General features: G+C 39.0%; 1 protein-coding gene across 6 annotated transcripts in view; it reads right to left on the reverse strand.

Annotated features, from left to right (window-relative positions):
- helz (helicase with zinc finger) overlaps positions 1-24,449 on the reverse strand; it is a 273,419-nt gene that overhangs the window by 157,010 nt on the left and 91,960 nt on the right. For 4 of the 6 annotated variants that reach the window (XM_048610735.1, XM_048610736.1, XM_048610733.1 and 1 more), the window contains 3 exons: positions 7,906-8,239; positions 2,051-2,181; positions 761-943 (listed from right to left, as the gene is read on the reverse strand). In XM_048610735.1, the coding sequence (XP_048466692.1) occupies positions 761-943; positions 2,051-2,181; positions 7,906-8,239 (648 nt within the window). The remainder of the gene's footprint in view (positions 1-760; positions 944-2,050; positions 2,182-7,905; positions 8,240-24,449) is intronic. The other 2 variants (XM_020511475.2, XM_048610734.1) reach the window with 1 other exon arrangement.

The following is a 24,449-nucleotide window of genomic DNA, read 5'->3' on the forward strand; positions in this document are numbered from 1 at the left end:
GAGGTTCTCTTTAACTCTACTTGCCAAGGTCATTTCATGGCCCCTTCATGCTCCCCTAATTCCCTGCTTAAGTACTTTCCTGCTTTCCTTATGTTCCTCACTGCCCCTGTCCGACTTTAGCTTCCTAAACCTCTCATACGCTTCTTTTTCCCTTTTGACTAAAATCACAACCTCCCTCATTATCCAAGGGTCCCTTACCTTGCCATCCTTGTCCTTCCTCCTTACTGGAACATGCCAGTCTTGAACTCTCCCCAGCAGGTCTTTAAACAGTTCTCTCATGTCAAATGTGGATTTGTCTGATAACAGTTCTTCCCAGTTAACACTTCCTAGCTCCTACTTAATATGTAATTTACCCTCCCTCAATTTAGTACCTTCCCGCAAGATCCTGACTTATTCTTGTTCATAGCTATCTTAAAACTTAAAGAGTTCTGATTACTGTTTCCAAAATACTCTCCCACTGAGAGATCAGTCACTTGGCCAACACAAGGTCCAGTATCGCCCCCCTCCTCGAGTTGGTCTATCCACATTTTGTTTCAAGAAATTTTCTTGGACTGTATCGTTCAGTTATTTTGCTGGAAAGAATCTTCAGGTCACAGACACAGCCCTTATAACATCATACGAATGGAATGCGTTTTAAAATTAACATATCATTAGTTACCATTCAATTCTCAAAAAAATGGTGTTTCTTTTTTGAAAGAGGTGAACGTAAAGTAGAACACTGTCATTGTGTGCTGAAATATTGTTGCAATAGAAAGCTCACCTTGTATCCTGCTGTTTCAGTATGTGTTTGACTGCCTGAGCCAGTGTAAATGTTTTTCCTGTTCCATAGGGACCGATGATGAGAACAGGAGGAAGTGGGATGGAAAGTGGAGTTGTGATTGCCAGAATAGCCTCCTTCTGTTTAGTATTTAGCCGGGGATCCAACTGCTCATCCCATTGTCTACTCCAGTAAGACAAAACAAAACAGCTATTTGCAACTTATGTAGCCCTTAAAGCCAGCATGTCTTAAAAAGTCAGAATGTTTTTAATAAATGCTTTTTTACAACATCCCAACCAAGATATACCAAATTATACAGATGCTCCCCACAAATAAAAACTACATTTAGAAATAAATACATTCATAATGGAGAATCAATTGCTGCAGTTTGACACACCCTCTTAAGGCTTGACAAATTTATCCCATTTGGGGTGTTGTATCAAATTAATCAGCCAAAGAATCTTGTGAAAGAGAGAAAGGATGATTCTTTGTAAAGGCTCCAATAGTTTCCAAAAACTGGGTCATAAAGGAGGACCATCTGTTTATTGATGAGGACCTTGGACCAACCTTTTTATTTGGAACTCATTTGGTTTTAACAGTACAAATTGGACACTTTTCCACTAAGCTACAGAGTCCATAGTTTTAGTTGGTGCATAAAGGGTAATTATTCTCTCAGCACTGTGTAAGTAGCAGGTCTACTCTTCTTGCAGCACTATACACAAGAGAAGGCAGCAATTTCTTTATATGGAAGGTGCTTAGCATTTTATGTTAAATTGAAACAGAAGAGTCTCATTCAAGTGAATAGACGGGAACTACGCACAAGATGCTAATTAGACTAAATATTTGCATATGGAAAGCTTATGTTGTGTGGACTCATATTCAAAAAACCTTGTTGGGTTTATGAATGCAATTAAAAGCATTCTCCATATTTTCTGCATGTTTTATCAAACCAGTGAGCTTCTAATTCTATAAAACTTTAAATATGAAAATCAATTAGTTACAAGCTGCTAGCTGCACACAAACTATTAATCACAATTACCAGGTTAAACACCACCTCCTGACATTTTCCGAATGTATGCATGAATATACATGAATGCAAATTATTGCAATCCACTCTTCTCTTGGTCACAGGAGCAGTCAAACCAATCTTATCTTTTTGAAAAGATGGGTGAAGGGCTAAGAAATGTAGCCAATCCTATATAATAGCTTCAATAAAGCCATCTGTGGCGAGCTGCATGCGTGATGTAATATTAATGCCACATTCTCAAGTGCCACATTGTTGGCACACCATACCTGATGGGACTCCAGGGAATTGTAGGAAACATGCAGACATCTGGAAAGAGAATGCTGTTGTCCTTGATTCTGTCCAGGGCATAATGCATTTCACAGAGGGGCAAGCGGTTAAGTTGAAACTGAAGTTCAACCTATAAATCAATAAGGTAATTGTAAGCAGTTCAAAAAATGCCCAATAAATAGGTGCCAATAGTCTTGCATCAGCCTCAGTACACTGTGTCTTAACAAAAACAAACTGACATAATTTAAACAGGGACTGTGTATGCAGCTTACATGCACAGTACAAAAAAACGAACAAGTTTTTAAATTAATACAGTTTATTTCCAAAATCTGCTTTTAAATCATATTTTCAGCCTCCTGTCAAAAGTGCCATGCATACAGCGTGAGATGGCATCAACGTTATACATGGTGAAAGAAGGAGTAGTTACATGAGGAGATTCCCAACATCCCTGAAATTGGAGCTGAAAAACATGAATGGAAATTGTTTTTCCAAGGAGCTTGATACAGGCAAGCAGGAATAAATTTCAAATAAACTGACACAATTCTTACTTTTGCATAACAGATCAGTTGTTGGGTTCAATCATTCCTTCAACAGTTGACAGCTGTTATAAATGGACTCTGGAAAAGGTGGTAGGCACAGTATGATATCACCTTAACTGCATGGGCAAGGGAAAGGGAACACTCACCTTTGGGCTGCTTACCAGACCTTTGGATGCAAACAGAATTGTGGCCCATCAAACTAAAACTGTTGTTGTCCCCATCATATTAAAAACATTAACTGTTTTAGGAAACTAATATTATTGCAATTGTTTATTGCTGCAGGACGAAAGAACAGAGCTGAATTCAATCTTTCAACTACTCCAACATTCCGTAAGCTCACAGTTGACATTTTATCTTAATTCCACTTTCCTGCACTGTTCCCATGCCTCTTGATTCCTGTAGCACCCAAACATCCAAAAAAAATTCTAATTTAAACGTACTCAAAAACTTAGCATCCACTACATTTTGAGGCCAGAAATCACCAGGTTATAGTCCAATGGGTTTATTTGAAAACACAAACTTTCGGAGTCTTACTCCTTCTTCAGATGCTAGTGAAAGAGGTAGTATCAGACCTAGAATTTATAAGCTAAAGATCAAAGGGTCACATTCTGTGTCTGATACTACCTCTCTCACTAATACCTGGAATAAGGCTCTGAAAGCTTGTGCTCTCAAATAAACCTGTCGGACTATAACCAGGTATTGTGTGATTTCTGACCTTGTCCACCCCAGTCCAACACCGGCACCAATATTTTGAGATATAGAATTCTAAAAACTGACAACTCAGGGAAGAAAATTGTCACTCCAGTCCTAACTGGTCACTGCCACATACAGAGGACATAGCCCCTGATGATGGACCAATGAGCTAGGAAAAACATCCTTCCAGTAGTTATCCTAGCAAGCCTCTTAAGAATTTTTATATAGAATGATAAGATTACTCATTCTTCTAAACTCTCGTTATATAGGCGTAGTTTGTCCAATATCTTCTCATAGGATAAGCCCTTTCCTAGGAATCACCCTGTCAAGTGAAGCTGACTAAACTCGACATTTTATGATTGCATCATAGATTACATCAGCACTCAGAAACTGCAATCTTTTACTTATAGCTATTAGTCTTTTCAAACAAAGTTGTTTGAATAAGATTTCCCTAACTAAAAATTACTGACTCTGTACAAGACAAATTACAGATAACTAATCTGTAATAAAGTACAGACTGTTTTCTGCAGCATTGCAACAGAATATGTGAGATTTTTTAAAAAACTACTTTTACATCTGTAGAATATTTTACAAGTGTAGCTGAAGTGTTTGCCTCTCATCTTATAACAGGATGTTGCCTGTATTAGCTCTAAGGAGAGGTTGGACAAACTTGGATTATTTTGCTAGTGTCAGAAGCTGAGGGGCAACCAGATAGAAGTATATAAAATTATAACAGCAACAAATAGGGTGGATAGTTGGAGTCTTTTCCTCAAGGTGGAAATATGAAATACTAGGGGTGATAGGTTTAAGGTGGTAGGGGAAAAATTTAAAGCAATGAACCACGTGTAGACAGATGGAATTAGTTAGAATGGTATCATTCTGAGCACAGACATGGTGGGCCAAAGGGCCTGTTCTTATGCTGTATGTTCGATGTCCTGAAACAGTCAAAGCCAAGAATTAAAATCATAATGCAGAGTAAAATGAGCTTTCTGCATTCGCTTTACAGTGTTTAATTATAACTAAAGCTTGGTGAAGAACTTGGCTCTTTTACTTCAAACCTGAAGCAGATCCCTGAAGATCACAAAATGACAGTCAAAATCAAATGTTGAGATATGACAGTGTACAATAAGAGGTGTCTACTCAAACTAAAACTGTATAGCAGACAAAAAAAACAGATCAAGTGGCCCATCAATGAAGTAACTTACATTCATATTTATTAACCTATGCATTGCAGTTCAAAACCCTCAACTGAAAACCAGCACCAAGTTAATGAGATAAAATTTTATGCCGAATCATGTCTTTCCAACTGTATTTTTTATACCTTCACTCGTCAGATATCTTTCTTTATTCTTTCATGTGGTGTGGGAACAACTGGCAAGGCCAAACGTTTTGGACCAATCCTAAATATCTTTCAACTGAATTGCTTCCTAAACCATTTCGAAGGTCAGCCACATTCTTGTGGCCCTGGAGTCACATGTAAGCCAAAGTAGTTAAGGACTGAGTCACAGAGAGTCATAGAGAGGTACAGCACAGAAACTTCGGCCAAACTCATCTATGCCAACCAGAACTAAATTAATCTAGTCTCATTTCCCAGCATTTGGCTCATAACCCTCTTAAACCCTTCCTATTCACATACCCAACCAGATGCCTTTTAAATGTTGTAACTGGACCAGCCTCCACCACTTCCTCTGACAGCTCATTCCATACGTGCACCACTCTGCGCCCCTTAGGTCCCTTTTAAGGTGAGGGGGGTAAGATTTAAACTTATGCCCTCTAGTTTTGGACTGCCCTACCCTGGGAAAAAGACCTTGTGTATTTACCCTATCCATGCCCTTCATGATTTTATAAACCTCCATAAGATCACCCTCAACCTTTGATGATCCAGGGAGAATAGCCCCAGCCTATTCAGCCTCTCCCTATAGCTCAAACCCTCCAACTTTGATAATATCCTTCTAAATGCTTTCTGAACCTGTTCAAGTTGCATAACATCCTTCCAAAGTAGGGAGACCAGAATTGCGCACAGAATTCCAATAGTGCCCTAATCAATGCCCTGTACAGCCGCAACATAACCGCCAAACTTCTATACTCAATGCAGAGTACCAACCGCCTTCTTCGCTACCCCATATACCTGTGACTCCACTTTCAAGTGGCTATGAACCTGCACTCCAAGGTCCCTTTGGTTCAGCAACACTCCCCCAGACCTTACCATGAAGTGTAGAAATCCTGCCCTGATTTGCTCTACCAAAATGTAACACCTCACACTTACTTAGATTAAACTCCATCTGCCAATCCTCTGCCCATCAGCCCATCTGATCAAGGTCCCGTTGTACTCTGAGGTAACTTTCTTCGCTGTCCACTGCACCACCAATTTTGGTGTCATCTGCAAATTTACTAACCATATCTCCTATATTCTCATCCAAATCATTTACTTACGATAACAAAAAGCAGTGGACCCAGCACTGATCCCTGTGGCATACCACTGGGTCACAGGCCTCCAGTCCAAAAAACAACACTCCACCACCACCCTCCATCTCCTACCTTCTAGCCAATTTTGTATTCAAATAGCTAGCTCTCCCTGTGTTTCATGTGATCTAACTTTGTTAACCAGTCTACCATGTGGAACCTTGTCAAACGCCTTACTGAAGTCTGTATAGACAATGTCTCATGTTCCACCTTCATCAATCCTCTCCGGCACTTCTTCAAAAAATTCAATCAAATTAGTAAGACACAATCTCCCACATATAAAGCCATGTTGACTATCCTTTCCTAAAGAACACTGGTAAACTAAATAGGATTTTAGGACTATTGATGATTGCTTCAGTCACCGTACCAGAGATGAGCTTTAAATTCAATTTCTAAATCTGGAATATAAATTTACCAGTTGCCATCATCAAACCTCAAAAGACATCTGCACCAATATTTGGTACTAACATTTAGCGCTCTAGAACCTGACCAATTTTGACCCCTTTGTTGTCTGTATGGCAGTACCTTCCCTTTTTGAAACAAAAATTCAAATTACAAATTGTTGTCCATAATGCCAGCACCATTAAATGGCATTGTGAAACCAAAGTTATCTGGTATTTGAAGCCTGATTCAAAGTTTATAATTTACACTGAACCAGTGAAATTCAGTTCAGTTCAAAGCAAACTTTCCATCTTTATGACTTGTTCAGTTTGAGTGAAGAAGAGCAATTATAAGACCTGCACTGGATTAGATTATATATTCAGGAGATAAGTTTTTGTCCAATTTTACAATTTTTTTAAAGAAATTAACTTTTTGTACAGTTGTTCTCATAGTTGTGCCAAAAGTTTCATTTTTTTTTCCCCAGCCAAGAACAAAAAGTGTGGAAAATGTTTAACTTGCTTTGCCAGTTTTCTCCTTTCCTTTCTCCTGAAGGTACTGATTTATGCTGCAGTACAGACCCATTGACACCTTCTGGAAATTCATCCCAGCAGTTAACTGACAATAGGAACTATTACATACAAAAACCTGATCCTCTCCATGCCTGATGGCCAAAGAAAAATGAGAATTAATGCCATGAGAATTAATGCCAATTTTCCTCTCCTAATTGAGGAATTATGGTACCAATTTTAAACAGCCTGAATACAAAAGGAAAACACTGCTGATCGTAATTCTGATGAAAGATCACTGACCTATGCCACTAATGGTATTGCTCGCTTCACAGCCTGTCTTACTGAGTATTTCCAGCATTTTCCATTTTTTCTCCTCGAATGCTGCTTCAGCTGATAGTGCAGCAAAGACTGGCCTTCTTCCAAAATGGGACCCTCATGGTCTCTATGCCTTAATTGTTCATTGTGTTAACCATTCTGGGCCATGGCCAAAGTTTTCAGTGTGTTGAAACAATGTCTATTCTTCAGAATTCAAGAAACAGATATTGGCAAGTTCGATACACAGAGACTCAAATAACCATAAAAGCGACAGTTTTCTTTACATCCAAAAGGTACAATTAATTCTTCTAGTCTAGACAATTATAACATTGTTGTGAACTATGCAAATCTCATCACTGTCAAGGTAGCAGCATGACATTAAAATCTGAAGACAATCTGCTCAATACATAACAATGACGCCAAGGCATGTTTGCTGTTCTAAGCTAAGACAGCTTCAGATTGAACACTAGTATTAGGCAGTTTACAGACATCACCTGACCTAAAAATTCAAACCCATAAATTATATCCTTTTCTTGTATAGCTTCTCGATTGTAAATTGTTTTATTTGTCTTCAAAGTGTGATCTGGTATGGTTTCTAATGTTTAATGATCAAAGCAACTGCCAAGCTGACGTTAGTCACCACATAACACAGATACTGGTCTTTCAGGACATCGCTCATCCATTCTGCTGGTTAGAAAGGCTACATTTCATGGGAGCAGCTTGAAACATTGTGAAGGTAATCACATGAAAAATGTTAAGATGAAAAATCTAAGGAGAAAAATGAAGCCATCTGATGAAGGTGTCCAAGCTCCTTGTGTAAAAAATGCTAGTCTCCCCACAGGTAATACTTTGTCCAGACTATCCTGTGGCAATAATCCTGTACTATGCTAACCACTTTATTAATGAATGTAGTAAACATAAAGGTATAAAACAAGCAGTAGCAACATAAATTACCTGCATTTCTCTGTCTGCTCGAAGTTTTAGCTCCTCACAGCAATCCTTGGTCAACCTCAAGTAAATGCATTCCTTAGTTTTTTCCTCAATCATGGCTTCATAAACTTTTTCTTTGGTTCCCTGGGCTTGCATGGACCTCTCTTTAGTTATTGGCAACAGCAAGACAGAATTGACTTTGGTCATTACCAATCGTCCAGCCAAAGTTTCTTCCGAAAGAGTCTCAGTGAGTTTGAAGCGAGCAAAAAGCTGGCCACCTTGAGCATATTTAGCACCACCCGAAACACCAGTAAGCATGAAGTTTGCTACCAGATATAAATTTACTTTAATGTTGAACCTGTAAATTAAAAAAAAATTACATTACAAAGGCAAAAAGTTTCAAGCATTTATACAATGTTTATGTACAAATTCAATTGTTTCCTCATTAAGAAAATTACATGGCTGTAACATATAGAAAGAAGTGGTTTTGAACATTGTATAAAACACACACGTAGGATGGGGTTCTACAGAAGGTAATTTGCTTTACGTTAATATCAACTGTAAATCAATCACCAGCTAAACCCAATTTTTTTTTAGCCATCCATTCCTCCCAACATTGGTACACACAATGCCCAGACTGAAGGCCATCTAACAACCCTTCAACATTGAGATCTGAGGGAGCTATTTCCAACTGATATTTCCTGAGTTCAAGATCTCAAAGCTGAGGAAGGGATAAACATCTGAAAGAAGTTTCTTGATGTAACATTTTTCACAACTTCCGTACATCCCGAAGCGCTTTACAATGAATGAAGTATTTTTGAACTATATTTGGTGCTGTCAGCAGAACAGCAGTCAATTTGTGCACAGCAAACTCTCACAAATAACACTGCAATAACAAACAGATACATTGTTTTACCAACCCTGATTCAAGGATAAATATTGACTGAAACACGAGAGAAGGGTCACTGCTCTTCTTTGAAATAGTGCCATGGGATCTTTTACTTCCACCTGAGAGAGGTGCTTGTTTAGCATCTCATCTGGAAGATGGCACTTCCAAAACTGTAAGTTGTAATCTCCTTCATATTGCCTTATAATGGTAGCCTAGGCTTTTGTGCACACGTCTTTGTAGTGATTTGAAATTCTAAGTCAGAGGTGAAAATGCTATTCTGAAGGGTTCAAACTATATAGGTCACTGGGTGAATTTGCTGTTGAAAATCAATCATGGAGTGACAAATGAGAGAAAGGTTGCCTCTATCAATTGTTAACTAGTTTTTGAAAAAAAAGCATCAGTTGCTAGTTGATACCTGTTTTCTTGTACCATTTAAATACTGCAGTGTCTAGGAAATTATTGCTTTCTTTGTGTGCTGTGGTTTTCAGTTTGATAAAGGGATGATGATAACTATGGATATTAGTTCAGCTTCTGAGAGTTTAAGTACCCAAAATATGAACAAAATACAGAAGGCAATGCTATTATGGGACTCATCAGTAAACAAATGAAAAAGAATTAAAAATTATCTCACAAAAAGAAGCTTAGACAGAATCAATAATGGCAAAGGACTGAAAATTAAAACAGGAATTGTTACATTAGTGGGACTACCCTGCAAACATGGCAGCACGGCTGCTTGGTGGTTATTCAATTCCAGCCTCAAGCGACTGTCTGTGTGGAGTTTGCAGATTCTCCCCGAGTCTGCGTGGGTTTCCTCCGGGTGCTCCGGTTTCCTCCCACAGTCCAAAGATGTGAAGGTTAGGTGGGCTTGCCTAACTAAATTGCCTGTAGTGTCCAGGGATGTGTAGGTTAGGTGGATTGGGAAATGGTCTGGGTGGAACGCTCTTCGGACTTGAGCCGAATAGCCTGTTTCCAGACTGTGTAGGGATTCTAAATTGTGGGAAGTCAATGTAAGAGAATATCTGTAGAAAGCTTCCAGAGATTAACAGGAGTAAGTAAACTATTAATTCAGGAGATATGAATGACCACTCATAAATTGAGACTGAAGAATTCTTAGAATCTGTACAGTACTTCAAGAAAGGGAAAGGCATTCCTTATTCTGAATGTGAAAAATGAAATAAACCAGGTAGATTGCATTAAATGTGGGGAGTATTGCCAGTGGTTGACATTACATAATAGATTTAAGACTCGAGTAGAGAGGGAAACACAAAGTACAAAATGTGAAGTCAGTAGATGAAATAGGGTAGATTCAGCTAAATGAGATTGGAAAAAACACTATCACTTAAGATTTTAGATCAGGAACAGGTTTAGCTTTTAAAAGAAAATTGCAACGTTGTCAAAAATTTTTTTAAGACAAAGCACTGGTTTGGAATGCTGTAGATACACAGAAATTTAAAAAAAGCAAACTTCAGTTAAAAGTGAATGATTAATTGTTTGTTTTGGGGAGAAGAGACACTGGAGAACAGAAAACAGTGAGTTACTGGAAGGTAAACCAATCTCACAAATGAAGAATAGTGGGGAAAGCACCCAAATGGCTTAAAAGAAAAGCAAGAGCATCATGGAGAATCTATCAAAACTGCAGCTTTCGAGCCCTCTGCAAATGTATTACCAATTTTCCAAAGAGGCTAACTTGCATAATTATACATCAGTTAGAGCCTGAATGCGGCAGGGAAAGTTTTGAACTATTTACTTGAAGATTAAATCAGTAAATAGTAATGTCAAGAGGATCAGTAGAAGCAGATTAGCCAACTTGGAAAGGACACAGCTGCTAAATTGGGCCTACGGCAGGTGGTAAGGAAACTAACCAGAAAAGGATTTGTCCTCACAAATCTACCTGTCCTAGATGCATCTGTTCACATCACTTATGCAAAGCGTGATCACTGTAAATTCTTTGTGGAGACTAAGTCCTATCTTCACACTGATCATACCCTTCATTGTCTTATGTGGTATTACCACTCTGCCATACAGGATAAATTTTAACAGATCCAACAACTAGAGACTGGACATCTATGAGGCAATGAAAGTTATCAGCAACAGCCGAATCACCATCAACTACAATGTGAAACCTGAACTCTAACCACATTCTCCAACTTACTTTTACGACCAAACAAAGGGATCAATCCTGATTCAATGAAGATTGCAAGAGCGCATACCAGGATCAACACCAGGCTTACCTAAAAGCCTGGTGAAAAGGACTACCTGCAGCCAAACTGCACAAGCTCGATGCGATAAATATAGTAAAGCAATCCACAACCAACAAATCAGATCTAAGCTTTGCAGTCCTACAACACCTAGTCGAGAAAGATAATGAACAATTAACAACTTACTGGAGGCGGTGGCTCCAGAAATATCCTAATCTTCAATCATGGAGGAGCCCAGAACCTCTATGCAAAAGAGGAGACTGAAGCATTTGTAAATACCATCAGCCGGAAGTTAAGAAAGGGACAATCCATCTCAGCCTCCTCCTGAATTCCCAGCATCACAGATACCATTCTTCAGTCAATACAATTCACTTTACCTGAAGTGGCTGAAAGCACATAATACTGCAAGGACCACAAGCTACTCCAGCGATAGTACTGAAGACTTGTGCTCCAGAACGAGCTGCACCCCTAGTCAAGTTGCTCCATTACAGTTACAATCCTGGCATCCATCCAGCAAAGCAGAAAATTAACCACAAAGAGGAAAACACCAACCCAGCTAATTACTGCCCAATTAATCTAGCCTCAATCATCAGATAAGTGATGGAAGGTTCATCAACAGTTCTAACAAGTGGCACTTAATCAAGAGTAACTTACTTATTGAATCAATTTTGGTTCTTGCCATGCTCAGTCAGCTCATGAACTCACATGTTCATTAACACCCAACCACGATGTCTAAAAATCTGACTGTCCTAAATACACACAACAGATAGTGTTGTGCAGGATCATTACACATAAATTCGCCAGAATCCTTGTTCAGCAGAGATTCACAGAATGACGATGAAATCGCACTCTCTCCAACTGCCAAGAAGTTTGCATAAATTGCTAATATACTAATAATCACAATTGCAAAGCCCATAAAGATGCTGGTAGGGCAACAAAAATGGACATAGACATAGGTTTTGAGTTTAAGGTCTTGACAGAATCTGTGTTTGACAATCATTAGAGGAAGGAAAACAATTTCCTAATGCCATTTGATACACCTTGACAGGCAAAAAATTGAGCAGTGACAGTTTTCGAATTGAAAATGCATGACCAACATCTGATATTAAAGGTTGTCTTATTGATGGTAGCATTTAACAAATATCTGAACTTCAGAACTTGTCTTATTGAAGACGAGGGGTGAACTTGCAGAGCATTGACAATACTTCAATTTCGAAGTGCTACCATGCCACCTGCTGGTGTGATGACCTGCAGGAAGGAAAAGGATAGGAATAACTGTCATCCACAGTACTTCCAAAATCTTTTGTGTACACCAATGCATCCAGTCTGTAAAGAAACTAAAGCTAAACCTAGAAGCTGGCCTTGAGATTTCAGATGGCACCAAAATAAGAGGGATAAAAGATTAAAGGAAGTACAAATAGGTATTGATTACTTGGGGGAAATGGGCTAAAATAGTGGACTAAATTCAATCTCAATATATGTGAACTGACAAAAAAAAACTGCAAATTATATTCTAAATGGAGGAAAGCTCAGTGCAATCAAATACTACTTGTTCACAAGACGTTAAAGGCAGAGAATTACTGACACAAAAATCAATAATGTTTTATTTTTTATCATAGGGCTTAAAATGATCATCCTTTATAAAACCTTCATAAAATCTAGTTAGAGTGGACTCAGTTTATCAGATGATCCTTGAGGCTTTAATGGAGATACAACAGATTTGCTAGCAAGCTGACTGGTTCAGATCAAATAGATATATATAGTGCCACAAGATATAGTTTTTGTTAAAAAGAAACTTACAATATTACATGGCAGATGTATTAAGTATCATGACAAAAATCAACATGTTGGAGAGATTCAGATTGTCTGAAGTTGCTGAGAAGTCAAGATTAATTAAGTACAAAATTACATTTGCAAAATGTAAAACAAACAGAAACTTTATGAAGTTGAGACTATGGAATTCATTTCCACGATTGATAGTTAAAGTAGAAATGTCAGCATTCAATATAATATGAGTGGATGAAGATAAAAGTAGTGGGAAAAAATAGGAACTTGGTGGTAAAATGTGATCGTGACTTCAAGTAGCACAAACGGTCAGTGCTTAGGCAGACAGCTTGGGCTGACTGACTTGTTTTCAATTCTATTTATTTCTAAGCAAAATCATATAATTATACCACTTTATGGAACATGTGGTTGTAGATAATAATGCACGCTTAAATGGACAGTCAGAACAAAATTAGTCTGGTGGAGCACAAGGTACTACCATCCACCTTACATTTTTGGAAGTGCCAGACATAACTCATTTGGTGGCACTGAATCTGAAGATCAAGGGTTCACAACCTATTCTGAAGACTAGAAGGCAAAATCTTGGGTAATGTATGATTGCAGTGTGAGTAAGTGCTGCACCATTAGTACATTCTTCCAGATGTGATGTTAAATTGAAGCTCAGTCTGTACTCTCAGGTACACACAAAAGATTTCATGACCCTATTTTGGAAAAACAAAGTGGGCTGGTCTCCCGCATGTGCTGGCTGATATTGTTCTTTCTACCAACATCAATAAAACAACACCTGGTCATGTTCACATTGCTCTGTGTCATAAATTGGTTGTATGCCTCCTACATTACGACAGTGACTACATTTCAAAAGTACTCCATTGCCTGAGAAGCACTTTGTATGAGGTCATGAAAGGTGCAATATAAATCCAAATTCTTATTTCATGAAACACAATGACAACCTTATTCTCACTTTGCAGGACCTCGTTAACTACACACCAAGTCAAATTCAACAAAGAGCTTTCTCAAGAAACTAAAGCTATCATGTGTTGCTGCACAATCTCTTCATACTTCAAGAATGAATGAGACAGCTAAAGAAACTGTTTTTGTTGCAGTTGAGGGCAGTTTGGGGGCTACGATTGGTGTGCAGGCAAACATCTATCATACGATCAATCTATTCAAGATGATCTAGAAGTTTAACTGCATTTCAAACTTAATTACACTACTGTAAATTTGTGTTAATACAAGCCATATGAAAACTGCTGTGACACTATGCAACAAACTCAATCTGTAATACATTGACAATAATATGACCTCCGAAGCACACACAATGGTTGAGAAAAATATTTTACTAAGGTGGAAAGTATTCAAAAATAAGTTAAGAACACCCTTTTGTTGAAAGTAAATGGTGAAAATCATATTTGAATATTAACATGACCATTGATGGTTAGAAAAGCGTTTTGTATATATAGTCTTTATCATATCCATGTATATTTTATACCTCATTACTCAGAAAACAAATTTACTATCTCTTGTTTAAGCAATAATTCGACTCGCTGCATAATTATTCACACATCAGTTTTGCAGAACATATTGCTGATTCCAGTTCTCACTGGTCATCTAGAGTATTTTAGTCTATTAGAACAGCAATTGAAACATTCCATCTCCAGATGGTAGCAGTTCACAACCACCGAATGATTTAAGTGATTCACATGAATATTGGGACATACGTTGAATATTAAAGTAATAAATATGGACTTTTAAATGCCATGACAGTTCATAATTACATTAATAGTCACTTGGTTAAATTGCATATTGCTGAAAAGAGAGATCTGTTGTCGAAGCTTTTCATCTTGTACTCATAAATATGAGAAAGCCAAAGCTCAAACAATCGAAACAATTTATACTACAGATATTTTCCACTAACAGGATGCTATTATCCATACAAAAAGACAATCTACCAACCACACAACTAAACAAAATCCTGCATGAACGAAAGCAGTGCCATTGATGTACCAAGTATCTAAGTCATATATCCGCTGATTAGCCAACTGAATGAACAATATATCGCGTCAGTTCTTTGACATGCAGACCACAACCAGCCTGCAATTGCAAAATGCAAACCAAATGTCTCTTGCTCGATATGAGTCCATGATTGAACAACATATGCTTGTTAGACTAGAGGCCTGTGACTACTGGTGTGCCTCAGGGGTCAGTGCTGGGCCCAATGTTGTTTGTTATCTATATTAATGATTTGGATGAGAATGTACAAGGCATGATTAGTAAGTTTGTGGATGACACTAAATTAAACGGTATCGTAGACAGTGAGGAAGGTTATCAGAAATTGCAGTAGGATCTTGATCAGTTGAAAGGCAATTGGAGTTTAATATAGATAAGTGTGAAGTGTTGCATTTTGGAAAGTCAAATCAAAGTAGGAGTTTCATGGTAAATGGTAGGGCTTTAAGGAGAGAGGGACATTGGATTCTGTTGCGCGGTTCTCTGAAAGTGGAGTCACAGGTAGACTGGGCAGTGAAAAAGGCTTTTAGCACACTGGCCTTCATCAGTCACGGTACTGAAGTTGGAAAGTTACATTGCAGTTGTATAGAACATTGATGAGGCTGCACTTGGAGTACTGTTTTTAGTTTTGGTCACCTTGCTATAGGAAGGATGTTATTAAATTGGAAAGAGTGCAGAAGAAATTTACAAGGATGTTATCAGGACTCAAGGGACTGAGTTATAGGGAGAGGTTGGACAAGCCAGGACTTTTTCTTTAGAGTGCAAGAGACTGAGGGGAGATTTTATACAAGCGTATAAGATCATGAGAGGCATGGATAGGGTGAATGCACTCAGTCTTTTTCCCAGGTTTGGGCAATCGAGGACTAGAGGGCATCAGTTCAAACTAAGAGGGGAGAGAATACATGGGAACCTGAGGGCCAACTTTTTTTTTTTTACACAGAGGGAGTTACACATATGGAATGAGCTGCCAGCGGAAGTGGTTGAGGCGAGTACATTAACAACATTTAAAAGACATTTGGACAAATACATGGATAAGAAAGGTTTAGAAGGATACGGGCCAAGTGCAGGGAAAAAGGGTTAGCGTGGATGGACATTTTGGTCAGCATGGACCATTTGGGCCAAAGGGCTTGGCTCCGTGCTGTTGGACTCTGACTAATCACGAGCGCGCTAACAGTTACTTTAAAACAAGCCAACAAACAGTTGCTTGGTAGTACATAAATTGATTATTGTTGAAAACTTACTCAATACTTTTATTATCAACTCTTTAAATTATCAGTCAAGCTCATAATGTGGCTGACTCATGTTCTATAGAAGAAGTGGCATGCATTCATATGCAGAGACCCGTTCTATGCAAACAACGGAAATATGTTCAAGCCTTACAAATCGTCTAAACATCAGACAGCTTGGGGCAGCTATAGTTTGTTATTCTTTTCTCAGCCACAGTTAACTTACCAGCCAAATTATCACCCTTTTCTATTGTAGTGTAATTCGTCATCAGCATTTGGAATTTGGCATTCTTGTTTTTACAAGTGTGAGATGGAAAGTTTCAACAACAAATACTTCTTTACAATTTTAATTATAGGTTAAGAGACAATGTTTCAGTTATGTATTCAAAGACAAACAGCTCAACTGAGTTTTGACTTTAGACAGTGACCATGTGTTCTTAAGTTAAATTTGTCAATTAAGTTTATTCAGTTCTCGACCAAGAAACCATTTCATACAGAAAGTCAGTTTCAATCAGATATACATTTAACCAACTCAATGTCAAAATTATAAGTTGTGTGATCGGGATTGCATCTACCAATGGAAATTAAAAATTTACTTATCGAACATTTAATGTACAAGTACTGCCATTAAGTAATATAGCCATCACACACAATCACTTTTTTAGGGGTTTCATTTTAATAAGCATTTGGATGATTTAGTGGCAAACACTCGCATGCAATATCTATGTAATGTTGTAAATTCATGGTCTTCAACACTTAGATCGCGATTAACTGGTCGGTTGCAGAGTCTGAGTGGTCTCACACACTGCCCACATTCTCACCCTGTTCTCTGACATTTGATCTCATCAGTTGCTCAGTTTCCTCACCACATGCACATCGATTATCACGCCACTGTTTCACTTCTGCTTCCAGAAGCCATGTGGCTAGAGAAAAGTAAAATGCTCTGAACAGGCCTTGCCAGCTTGTTGCATCACGTTTAAACTTGCTCCAGGTGGACTATAATTGCAGGGTAAAGCAAGTTTTGTTGTGACAATGCAAACAAATGAATGCGAAATATTGAAACTTAAGCTGTTTACTGTAGCTAAGTTATGCTAAAATATTATTAAAGCATCTACCTATACAAGGATTTATTAAAGAATTACAACATTTATAAAGCATTTGGATAGGTACATGAATAGGAAACATTTAGAGGGTTATGGGCCAAACGCAGGCAAGTGGGACTAGATCAGTTTGGGAAACTTGGTTAGCATGGGCTAGTTGGACTGAATGGTTTGTTTCCACACTGTATGATCCTATGACCGGCAGGGTACTACTTCAGCTGCTTACCTAATTGGTCCGTAAAGGATGAGAAAAAAATTAGAGGGAATGCTGCTGCATCACACATTGCAGCAATGCAAGCCAACCAGGAGCTCTGGAGCTAAACTGCAAATCCAGAAATGACCTCCAGTGCCTTCACACTTGAAAGCAGCCTACAACATCCTGGATGCTTCAGAGGTACAGATTCAGAGCTTACCTGCAATATGACCAGCAGTAGAGTAATGTCACAAATGACAAGATGGAGCAATTAAATTGGACCATCTAAAAAGAAACCAAAAATGTGCAGCAGAATTGGAAAATTAATTTCTATTCACAACTGTAAAGAGAAGATCATTTGCCTTATATGTCACAAGGTGTACTGGCAAGGAAAAAATGACACCACATGATGCACAATGAATTCAAGATAGAGCTCCCTTGAACAGCAAGCTTCAGATAAAGCAAGTTAATAAGTTGAAAGCTCAACAGTCAAACAGGCAAAAGGGAAGCCTGCAATGAAGTATCATTTTGCATTTGTCAACTTCTGGCAAAACATAAGAAATCATTCACAGATGGGAAAGTAATTCAAGAAGCAAAGACTGTGGCTGCCCAGTCTTTATTCAAAGACTTTAAGAAGAAAGAAGAAATAATAACAGCAGTCCAGCGCATATCACTTGTTGTTTCCACGGTAGCAGAATGACAGGAATCTTTGACAAAAGAGATGTTTCAGCAACTAGAGCAGGACCTGAAGGACTGTGAATGTTTCTCCCTACAGTTTGATGAATGACATGACTGGCAGAGACTAGCTGATTTTTTTTTGCACATAGTTTTTAAGGATATTAGAACTAAAGAAGATCTTTCACCCTTTTGGCCCTTAAAAAGAAAATATGGGGTGAGGATTTCTACAACAAATACAAAAAAAAATGCCCGAGATAAACACTACAATCAAGAAACTTGTTTCCATCTCAACTGATGATGGTGCACCATCTCAAAAGTGTCACTTTTCTCAAATCAAGGAACGCACTGTATAGTGAGCTTTCAGACAACGAGAGGTTGCTTAAATTCAAAATCCTTACAGGCGTAACATCAAAGTTGAGTGAGCTGAACTGTGAACTGTGGACAGAGGACAGAGAATTGGCACATGATTGGTTGAGAATATTTAAGTTGAAACTCGGTCTGCGTTCCTCTGAATGTAAAAAATAAAACAGGAACAAAAACATTCGAAAAAGCAATCTTGCGTTTAAAAAGGTCAGAGACCACTGTCACAAATGAAAAATTGACCCTTCAAGAATGAACCAGGCCATACTCCAGAAAGAAGCTGATGCCCATTGGGAGCATATATTTAAGGATGCTTTGCAAAATAAAGGAAGTTCGTTTCGAAGAGGAGAAAGCAGACTTGAGTTTGCATTGAACTGTGAAAGACACACAGTTGTGGAAGACAAACCAACACCTGCTTCCTTCTTCGGTAAATGTATGACTAGCAAGATAGTGAGCATGAATTTGGTAATGAATATTTCAGGTATGAAAATAATTAAGAATTTTCTTTGGGACAAAAGAAATGCTTCTGAAATGGTCAAGTCATACTACAGGCTGTCTCCCTCTGATTACCCACAAGTCTTCTGTTTCAGAACTTGAATCGTACGAATGGAAGAATTATAAAAAAGATGATTTATTGCAAACTTATGAGGCATGGCCAATGTCTGATAAATTTAACAAGACAGTCAGCTAGTCCATGGAGGAATGTGTCATACATTTTGATACATTGTACAAATTACTGAAAACAAATTCTAGAAATTCCCAAGTTTGTGCTTGTGGTCAGATTAGTACATTATATGAAAATCTCACATGCGCATAGACTTTTCATTTTGGCAGATGCTCGATTTGATGGAAAATATTCTCTTAGAACAAACAACTGGTGCTCTAAATAATTTTGGGGGAGAAAACAAATATTTCTAGCCATCTCTCCAATTAGAAATTCTGCAGTGATACAGAGAATTGAGGACTCCATGATTACTGACATTCAAACGCTGGCAGGGGGCTAGTTGCAGGCATTTGAACAAAGATGGAGTTGCTGGAAGATGTTCTGAGGTGGGTCATACTTTTAATAGATTTGTGAATCAAGACAAAATACTAGGTTAGGATGACAGCCGAAAGCAGCTGAATCCTAGAAATGCATGGGGATAATTAATAGGTATTTTTTTGCTGAGAGGAATTGTCCAAAAACCAGGAATTGAATATTAAAATTAATTCACAATGCAAACAGCTCTGATGTGGAGTATGATGAGAATAAATGGCACAAAAGCATGCTATTAGCCGCTAAAAATTTAAGTCTTCATTACCAATGTATTCAATTGTAATGCACAATATAGTGGCTGCAGCTCAAAGACGATGTCAGGTTGATTGGCTAAACTGTTAGTTGCAAACCCTTGACAATGCATATAAATGTTACGATTAAACAATATGAATGCAGTAACTGCTTTAGTTCTGAGGATGGTAACACATGAAGATCTTTTTAATAAGTGGTCCTCCCATGTCAAATCGCAGGAATGTATCATTTCATCAGCATCAATGTGGTTTTGAGTCACATATTGTTAATGCCAACTAAGTTTTGATAAGAAGAGCAAAGATAAGTAACGATATGAAGACATTTATTGCACTACTAAAGAAGCCATTTATTTTGCTGAAAAGTCCAAGAAGTATCACTGATCTCTGGAGACAGGAGTGCAGCTCACAAGAGGAGAATTACCTGGAAGTTGCATGCACAGTTTGCCGCTTCATCAAAAACTGAAGCTACTGCTGGAGAATGTCTGAATTATGGATCATGAGTATCAATCTTTATTAAAAACCAACATTTCAATGCAATGTACATATTGAATATTGGATGATACCATCACACCAGATGTGAATGTTCCATTAGACTAGGAATAGGGTTGTGGCTATGGACCTAAACAAGGGGCAAAAGGATCAAAATATTTACATTATATTTTGAAGATATGGCTACTGGGTTCAGCATGACTATAGTAATAAACAAGACAGCCAAACAAATAATAGTGGATAATGCTGTGGACAACTGGGTTGGCACAGACCTTGGAACACCATCAAAATCTCTAAACTATTGGAGGGGAATTTACAAATTATAAGTTTAGGGACATGTGTAAGAACATAAATATTGTTATGTCCACTGCTGCAGAAAGTTCATTCGGCGATGGTTTGCATGAAAGAAATTATGCAGTCGTCGATGAAATGTTACACAAGATATTTGAAGCTCAGCCAAATTACAAGATAAATACAGCAGTGGCATGGAAGTACATGCCAAACATTTTTGCAGATGGCTTGGGGGATTAATACACATCAAATGGCGCACAACTATGATTCAAACTTGCACTCAATGCTTTGTGATGACCCTCAGGCCAGAGAGGAACAAATACTCGTTCCACTTTCTTCGTCCACCTCAACACTCTAATGCTGGCAGGAAAGCATTATCAGGGCTGAAGCATCAGCAAAAAACATTTGGAGAGCGTTAAATAGCAGATAGGACGATGATGTTGCCACTCGATTATTAATCCAACACTCCGGCTAACTGGGGACATGGGTTGAATCCCACGATGCTGGTGAAAATAAAATTCAATAAAAATGCAAAACAAAAAACTAGTATAAGACAACCATGTAATCACTGCTGACTATCATAAAACTCCATCTTGTTCACTAATATCCTTTGCAAAGGAAATCTGCCATCTTCACCTGACCTGGCCTACGTGCGACTCCAGACCCACAGCAATGTGGTTGATTCTTATTTTTCATTCCTAACTGCCCTCTGAAATGACCTAGCAAAGCACCCACTTGGATCAAACTGCTGCAAAATCATAAAAAAGGAATTAAACAGAATAGACTATCTGGCATTGATCCAGAATTCATAATGAAAAACACAGTCCTGTCCACCTTACAAAATACTCCTTGCTAACATTGGGAGCGTTTTCCCACAGACTAGATAAGCAATAGCCTGAGAATCATACTGACAGCATGATACCTGACCGACAATGCCCAAGACACCAAACACTGGGTATGCCTCAGGACAGACCCACCAGCACAGTTGTAAGAAGTTTCACTGGGCGTTCTCAACATGGACTCGAGACCCCAAGAAATCTCATGGTATCAGGTAAAATATGGGCAAGGAAGCCTCCGGCTGATTATTACCAACCACACCCTTTTCTGCAGATGAATCAATACTCCTCCATGTGAACTTAGCACCAACAGTGGCAAGGGCAAAGAATGTACACTGGATAGGGGATTTCAAAGTCTATCACCCAAGAGTGGAACTGAGCAACACAGCTGGCCAAATCCTAAAGGGCATGACTGTTAGCATATATATGGCAGAAACAACAAGAGCAAAAAATCTATTTTAACTTATCCTCACCAATCTTCCTGCTGCAGATATGCTCATCGATGACAGTACTGGTAGGGGTGGAGAGGTAAAGTCCTATCTTAAAATTGAGCATATCCTCTACATGTTGTGTGGCACTACCATGCTAAATTGTACAGAATTTAAACAGATCTAGCAAATCAAAATCCAGGCAACCATGAGAGCACTGTGGGTGATCAACAGTAGAATTATACTCAACCATAATCTACAGGCTCAGAGCTCATCATATCCCCCACTCTACCACTCCTGTCAGGAGATCAACCCCAGTCCAAAAAATACAGGAGGGCATGCCAGCAGCAGCACCAGGCAGACCTAACAAGGTATTAATCTAGGGAAGCTACAACACAGGGCGGCTTGCATGTCAAAGCAGCATGCAATTGAGAGAACTAGGTGATCCCACAACCAACAGATCAGATCTAAGCTCTGCAGTTCTGTCATATCCAATTGTAAATGGTGGTGGACAATTCAACAACAGGATGTAAATTCTCCACAAATATTTCCATCCTGAACAATGAGGGAATCCAGCACATCAGTGCAAAAAGATAAGGCTGAACCATTTGCCAAGTGGATGATCCATCACAGTGTCCTCTCAATGTCCCCACATTACAGATGCCAGTCTTCAACCAATTCAATTCACTCCACGTGACATGAAGAAATGGCTAAAGATACTCAAAACTGCAAAGGCTATGGGCCCTAACAACATTCTGGCAGTAATGCTCTTCTAATACTGCTACGTTACGGGCAGCCACTGACACGTGAAAAATTTCCAGGTTTGTCCTGCGTCCTAAAAGCAGGAAAAATCCAATCAAATTACCTTTCCATCAGAGTCACGCAGATCCTGACCTCATTATAGCTTGGTTCAAACAAGGACAAAGAGCTCTACTCCTGAGGTGAGGTGAGAGCAACTGCCCTTGATATCAAATCTGCATTTGACAGAAGAGGCATCAAGGAGCTTGAGCAAAAACTGGAGCTGATGTGAAACAGGAGAAAACCCTCCACCGGTCAGAGTCATACCAAGCCCAAAAGAAGATAGGTATGGTTGTTGGAAATCAATCATCTCTGCCCTAGGACATCACTGCAGGACTCTCACAGGGTAGTGTTCTTGGCTCAACCATCTTCAGCAGCTTCATCACTGAGCTTCCCTCCATCATAAGGTCAGAAGTGAGAAGGTTCACTGATGATTGCCCAATGTTAAGCATTGTAAACATCCTCAGATACTAAAGCAGTCCGTGGCTGTATACAGCAAGAGATGGACAACATTCAGGCGTAGGTAGTTAAATGGCAAATAACACTCGCACTACTCATGTTCCAGGCAATGACCATTTCTAACAAGCAATAAATCCAGCCATCACTCCTTGACACTAAGTGGCATTACCAGTACTGACACCCTCACCATCAACACTCTCATGGTTCTATTCGGCAGAAGCTGAATAGAATTAGTCACATAATGACCATGGCTACAACAGTAGTTAAGGGGCTAGGAATTTTAATGTGAGTAATCCACTTCATGGACGTGCAAGTCCATTGATATAAAAGCAGCTTTCCTGTCGAGTAGCCTGCTTCAGAGAGAGGTGTTTCTCCAGACTCAGTGGAGGCTCTGGAAGTTGAACAAATATGTTTATGGACTGAATGATGCTTCTCATGTGGTACTTTTTGGTGAGGGGCTATCCTTTTAAAGTAAGGTTGTGCAGATCTCTAGTTAGATCCTGCAATGTTTTATTGGCGAATGAGGAAAACACATGGGCACCTTTATGGCACATTTGTTTTTACATGGAGTGGTACTAATTCGTTTGAAAAGTATCTCAACAATCACATTAGGGAGGAATTTTAAATTGGAAATCAGGCTCCTGGTGCTTGTATATTTTGGTTTGGAGATGATGGAATCCAGTATGACATCAGAATTCTTAACCTGGAGAGTGTCAATCTCAACGGAATTGGTTGTGCTAGGTCCGTACTAAAAAGATGTAGCTGCCTCCAAAGATTAAGTGAAGCTGTTATGGAGTATCGGACCTCTCAGTCAGAACTTCAAGAGAGTCAGGGGGTAGAAGTGAGTGGTGAGTGAGAGTGGCAGAATAATGGCCATCACTAAGGAAAAGGTGCTAAGGAAGCTCAAAGGTCTGAAAGTGGATTAATCACCCGGGCCAGGTGGATTACACCCCAGAGATCTGAAGGAGATAGCTGAGGAGACTGTCAAGGCTTTGGAGGCGATCTTTCAGAAATCATTGGAGTCAATTAGGATCCCAGAAGACTGAAAAATGACAAATGTAACACCCCTATTTAAGGGGAGATGGAGGCAGGAGACAGGAAACTATAGATCCGTACAAAAACTATAGGTCCTGACCTCTGTTGTTGGTAAGATTTGAGAGTTCGTTATTAAGGATGAGATTGCGGAGAACTTGGAAGTTGCATGACAAAATAGAGCTGAGCCAGCATGGCTTTGCTAAGAGGTTGTCTTTCTTTGAGGAGGTAATGAGCAAGTTAGACAAAGAGAGCCAGTGGACGAGATCCATCTGTATTTCCAGAACTCCTTTCACAAGGCGTCGTGTGGGAGGCACAGGTGGTGTTGAGGAAGCAGAGGGGTTGCAGAAGAACACGTACAGGCTAGGAGAGTGGGCAAAGATGGCAGATCAAAGACAATGTGGGAAAGTGAGCGGTTATACACTTTGGTAAAAAAAATAGGGACACAGATTATTTTCTGGTGGGGTGGGGGGGGGGGGGGGGGGGAGGCGTCAGAAATCTGAAGTACAAAGAAT

The sequence above is a fragment of the Rhincodon typus genome, chromosome 23 (genome assembly GCF_021869965.1).
Source record: "Rhincodon typus isolate 14 chromosome 23, sRhiTyp1.1, whole genome shotgun sequence".
Classification (NCBI taxonomy): Eukaryota; Metazoa; Chordata; class Chondrichthyes; order Orectolobiformes; family Rhincodontidae; genus Rhincodon; species Rhincodon typus.